Raw genomic sequence first — 5,567 nt, forward strand, 5'->3', positions numbered from 1 at the left:
TTCACATCAACAACTTTATTAACAAAACAGGAAATTTATGAAAACTTTTCATACCAACTCAGTATAAATAGTCGAATTACATTAATATAAAAAATATCTTAAAATTGAAATGCTTATCCTGAAGATAGCGGAAATAGATTAAAATACTTTGCCTAAAATCGAGTAATCGAATGTCGCCAATTCATTCAAAAGTGACTTTGAAGGTATCGCTTCAGCTTCCTGTTGAACAATTCTTGTTTGTAGAACTTCTCATCGAGCGTTCTCGAGATCTCGCGACTTTTCGTAGTAATTGTCTTATACTTCGCTATATTCCGATCAGCTTTCTCCAGGAGCGCCGTACTTTTCTCCAGAAGGGCGTCAATATCGAAAGACGCTGTATCGGTTTTCGACCTCTTAGCTGCCGGAGGGCTGCACGAATTTTCGTCTTCTTCAGTCTCGCTGAGATTGTTCTTCTCCATTTTTATCGACTTTAGTGTGACATTGTCAAACCACCATGGGACCGATGTATACTCCCGGAAAGCCAACTTGTTGTAGATGATTTCTTTAGGAAGTGTTGAGTTTTTCGAATGCCATGAGCAGGTAAGTAGTTCGAGGGCGACTGATTGCATCATTGGCAACCATGAGATTGCGTTGAGTCGATCCGGTAGTTCCAAGTGTTGGAATTCGAGTCCGTTGATGCTTTCTAAAAGGTGTTTGATGGCGGTGTAACCTGCACGTTTCGCGTATGATTCAGAAGCGATGCATTTTGACGCGTAGTCCAGCAATGATCGCTCGATATTCGGTAGATCTTGGGCGAGTTCAGGAATTGATTTAAGTTTTATTTCCTTTAGAAAGTTCTGTATTTTAGAATTGCGCGTATTGTCCTTCCAATCAACTGGGAAGTGCTCAATATCTAATGGAATATCCAAAAGTTGCCGCGGTGCGAACTTTCGCAGTTCTCGAGGGAATTCTGGAAGGTCTTCATAGTCTTCTTCTAGCATTTGGATAAGCAAGTCAATGGCTTCATTGTAGAGAGATGCGATTTTATCAGGTTGAGTGCATATTTTCCGGAAAGATGGATTTATCCGCGATGTATCTTGTAGTCGTTTCCAGAACTCATCACCGAGCGATGTACGTAGAAATGAACACAAGTTTTGCATTTCGAGGCCATAATTTTGTTCCGTATAGTGCGCAAGGAATTTGAAGGTCTCCTCGAACGCTTCCCGAAGATTGTTCTTGTTTTTGAACACTGTGCTCGGGAATAGGCTGTAATACGAAACTTTTTCGTCGTCGATGAGTTTTTGAATGTGCAGTTCTTCCTCGATATACTCTTCGTCAGCGGTCGCGTTGTAAATGATTACGGCGACCGGAATTTTTGCGTGTATTTTTGAAAGTTTGAGGAGGTGGTGCAGTCTTTTACGGGAACTCAACAGGTTTGTTGAAGACATTACGAAAATCAAACCGTGAGCATTGTCACATTCATCTGATACCTTTTGTCGTTTTTCATTTGTAGGCATAATTCCTTCTACTTTCCGAATGCAGATCGAGATTCCCTGCTGGTTTCCACTCAGAAACTCCTCTGAATTATCAGCATCAGCACGACGAATTCTTTTTTCTAGCCAACTATTCATATACGAGTTGAATCCTCTGAGCTCGTCGTCCTCTCGTGGCAAAGAAATTACAAACTTGAAGTAACGTCGAGATTTTACTAGATGTCCAGGGCTTAGGAGCGGCCTTTTGGAACTGAATTCCTTCAAGAAAATGCGGAAAACATCGATGGGCTTTTCGTCGGGACTCCTCAGATGAAATTGCCCCGGCACACCTAGGAGGTATCGTTCCTTCAATTCCAGAGTCTGTGATTGTTGCGGAAGAGCTTCGGTTACGGTTTGCTCGGCGATCCAAATAGGGGTAGATTCCATGAGCTTTCTATGTTCAATAGCGCGTCGGACATTTGTGTTCCACAAGGTGAAATATTTCCGCAAAAGACTTCGATTTGCGGCGACAATTTCAAGTTCTTTGCTGGCAAGATCTTCCACGAGTTCGCGAATACATTCCTCCATAATTTCGGATGAAATTCGTTCAGAGTTGCGGAGCAAATTCTGGTGTTTTTTCAGTTCAGAATTAGCAATTTCTTTGATGCTGGCCAGGATCTCATTTTCCAAAATCTCTGATAGAATCGTGTTACTGTTTTCCGCGATCTCCTTCAACTTTTGCTGACGCTTCCTTTTCTCATCTTCTCGCCGTCGCTCCTCTTCGATTCGTCGCAATTCCTCCTGTTTTCGCTGTTTTTCACGCTCTTCTTCAGCTCTCTTCTTGCGAAGCTCTTCATCAGCAGCTTCCCGTCGTTTCTGCTCCGTTTCGGCGTCAGTTTTCTGTTTAGTTGGTTCCGCCCCTTTCTCGAAAATACTTAGATTCGGCGCTGTCATCTGGAAATGTTTGAAAATGGTATCGCTGGTTGCCAGAGGAGGTTGGGTTTGTGCATTTCCAAATAATGGCATTGACTGCGAACTTTCCGATTTTGTGAAAGCAGCAGTTTTGAAAGCGCCGAATACTGAGGTTGACGATCCCTGTGTCGTGGAGCCTGTCAACTGTGTAGCTGCCCCTCCAAAAATTGACTTTGTTGTTGGCTTCTGCGGTAGTTCTTGGGCAGGTTTTTCCAATGCAGGCAAAGAGAAAGTGCTGGGCTTAGTAATTTGAGCCTCGTTCCCGGCAAATGCCCCGAAGATGCTTCCCGGCGTTGATGTGGGTTGCTGCGGTTGAATTGGTGGCTTAGTAATGGGCTGGAATACTTGCATTTTCGAAGGATCCGAAGATTGCTTCAAGCCAGGAGAGGGGGACTTGAACCTAGGAGAAATAGGCGGACTGGCCGAAGGTATCTTGAAGAGACCCTCTGAATCTTTGACTGGCTTTTTCTTCACATCTGCGCCTCGTAGCTGATCTTCGGCGTTCCATGCTTCTGCTTTCAGGTATCCATTATGGTCAAAGCTGTTGTGCGGCGCGTATTTTTCCAAAACCTCAAATGAATCCAACGGTTGGCCGCATATCGCTTCGCCCGCCGTACACTTCCTCTTGCTCTCGACTACGATCAGGGCTCGATCCATTAGGAAGGGCATCTCCGGCATGTAGAAGGCTTTCTTGTCGAGATTGACTTTGTCGCCTTCACAGTCCAGGCCGTGATATTCGAAGAACATTCGAGCGGCCTCAGTGGACTCGAACGCTAGAATATCACGGAAATAGGTGACTGGGATAGCAACAACATGCATCGGCCATTTATATGCGATCATAATCGCGCGAATGGCCTGGATGCGAACTTGGGTAAAGTAACGCAAAAGGATGCAGGCGTTCATGTACGTCGCCTCACGCACCAACTTGAAGAATCGGACGTAGTTGTTGCTCTCCATCGCCAAATACGTAGCTAGTGCGAATCGAACAGGCTTTGAATTCTGTATTTCCTCCGGGAGTTGCTTCACCTCCCAAAGGAAGTTCGAATCGTTCAAGTTGAGCAGAATCACGTACGTTCGGAACTCGGCTTCGTTTGGGCATTTTTTGTTCTGCAGCCTCAGGTCATGGTACATGTACTTCAAAGTTTGCAGGCACTTTGTCAGGTTCTCTGTGTTGATCTTTTGGTCGAAAACGGAGGATTCTTCTGCGACCAAACGAGCGGCGCAGTGGATATGGAACCTGGCGCACTGCTCCACCAAAGTGACGGTCGTAGGGCTGCATAATTCCTGCTGGGTGATGTCCTTGCGAATGCTCCGAGTTCGATCCCAGATGAAGTGGTACCAATCTGCTACATTAACGTCGTCCGAATCACAAAGATCCATTACTTTGTGCATTAAATATGTCATGGTCAGTTTCAACACGGACTCGGGACGCAGCTCGTGAGGGAGTGGCGTCTCCTGGTCAGCACTACTCCGGGAGTACTCTTTGATGGCGAGCTTGTGGTCCATGCGGCTTCTGTTAGTCTCATCCTGCTCGAAAGTAGCAATTTGGTTGCGGTTTTCACGAAGCAAACGCTCCTTCTCTGGACACATATCCGGACAGAAGCCTTTGATACTCTCCGCTCGCTTGATATCCGTAGTTCGAACGGTAGTCAGCCGAATAAGTTTATCACGGGCGTCTAGAATCCTCAATCTGAAATCAGAGCATACATTAAACATCTATTTGAATAGCAAGCTCAGCTGAAAAACCTACTTGTCCTCATTATCAGAAGCTTGGCGCCTCAAGATCGCCTCCAATTCGTTCTTCACTCCACTGTCTACCATTTTAACAAGGTTTTCACTACCAAGGGCTTTGGCTTTCAAAATAGGCTTGGGAAGTTTAGCTGCCCCAGCTGGCTTCACATTTGAAGGTGGACCCAAGCGCATTTGAGGGCGCATAGCGTCCAATTCGGCCTGGACGTCGGGATCCACCCACTCCTCGGTGTTCCTCGCATGGACTACCTCATTTGGCGTGTATTTAACAATGAATTGTTTCCCGTAGTATTCACCGGCATTGGAAATCGCATCCTCTGCATCATTTGCGGATTCATACTCGACGGTGCAGGAGAATCGCTTGGGGCGCAGGATAAAGCGCTTGATCTTCCCGAACCGCCCGAAGTGCTTCTTGGCAACAAGTTTGTCGAGGAATATATCTGGGATGTTTTCACAGCTGGCAAAGAAATAAACAATATTATAAAAGGAAAAATACTTTTGGCTTTTTGGTGCTTACGTTATTGATTTGTAATTTATGTTATCCTCGGCAGCTCCATAATCGTCTTCTTCAGACATTTTACGCCAGTTTCGGAAATCTTTGTAGAATTTGTGATGTGTTCCAAGATATTGACCAAAGGCTAGGTGTATAGAACGCTTTTAATAATATTTACAATCAAAATAATGAATTTTCGGCCTAAATGCCAGTTTACTAGTTTGAAGTTTTATGCTTAGGAACACATCTAACCTCAAACGTCAAATTAATTTCCTTTTGCCGGCAAAGGGAAATTAAGATAAAATTCTGATTACACTGTCAAAATGCGGCTTTACCTGACGTCATCCTGACGGTTTTTAACGGAAATCGGCTACTGGTATTTTCTCAGAGCGTTTATTCTTAAGGGAATGCGTGATTTTCAGTCATTCAAAGGGTTTCACTAAATTTGCTTTTGATTTATATAACAGCTTATATTCCCTACAATTTATTCAGGTTATTAAAAGAGAAATTTATTGAGGCCACGTTATTGAATACTTACTAGGAATAATGGAGTCTGGATATATCTTGCTAAAAGTTAGGTTCTGGCAAGTTTTATCTTCCAGTAAAACTTTTAGGACCGAATATCAAGGCTGGATCAGTCTAAATCTTGAAAACGATGAAATTGCCACTTCGTTTGATAAAAGAAAAATAATAGAATTAATAGATACATACATTTGTTACGGACGCAAATCTGTGGTCCCATGTTGGATGCTGACTTTGTTACGATGAGAGTCCAGCGTCCACCAAGCCTATCAACCAACCAAACTCCTCTAACAAGTTTGCCAGTCGTGAACAACGCTTACGCGAGCTAATATATGGAACCGGATGCACGTGCTACACACTAACCCGAATGCTAGCAGTTC

The 5,567-nt window shown here is 44.1% G+C and overlaps 1 protein-coding gene across 1 annotated transcript; it reads right to left on the minus strand.

Annotated features, from left to right (window-relative positions):
* On the minus strand, nucleotides 1–5,017 carry LOC119657901 (protein xmas-2). Its single transcript, XM_038065057.1, has 3 exons — nucleotides 4,690–5,017; nucleotides 4,174–4,629; nucleotides 1–4,113 (listed from the first exon to the last, which is right to left on the minus strand). The coding sequence occupies exons 1-3, from the start codon at nucleotides 4,746–4,748 to the stop codon at nucleotides 186–188; spliced, it is 4,443 nt and encodes a 1,480-aa protein (XP_037920985.1). The 5' UTR covers nucleotides 4,749–5,017; the 3' UTR covers nucleotides 1–185.
* Nucleotides 5,018–5,567: the final 550 nt, after the last annotated feature.

Source organism: Hermetia illucens, chromosome 5 (assembly GCF_905115235.1).
Source record: "Hermetia illucens chromosome 5, iHerIll2.2.curated.20191125, whole genome shotgun sequence".
NCBI lineage: Eukaryota > Metazoa > Arthropoda > Insecta > Diptera > Stratiomyidae > Hermetia > Hermetia illucens.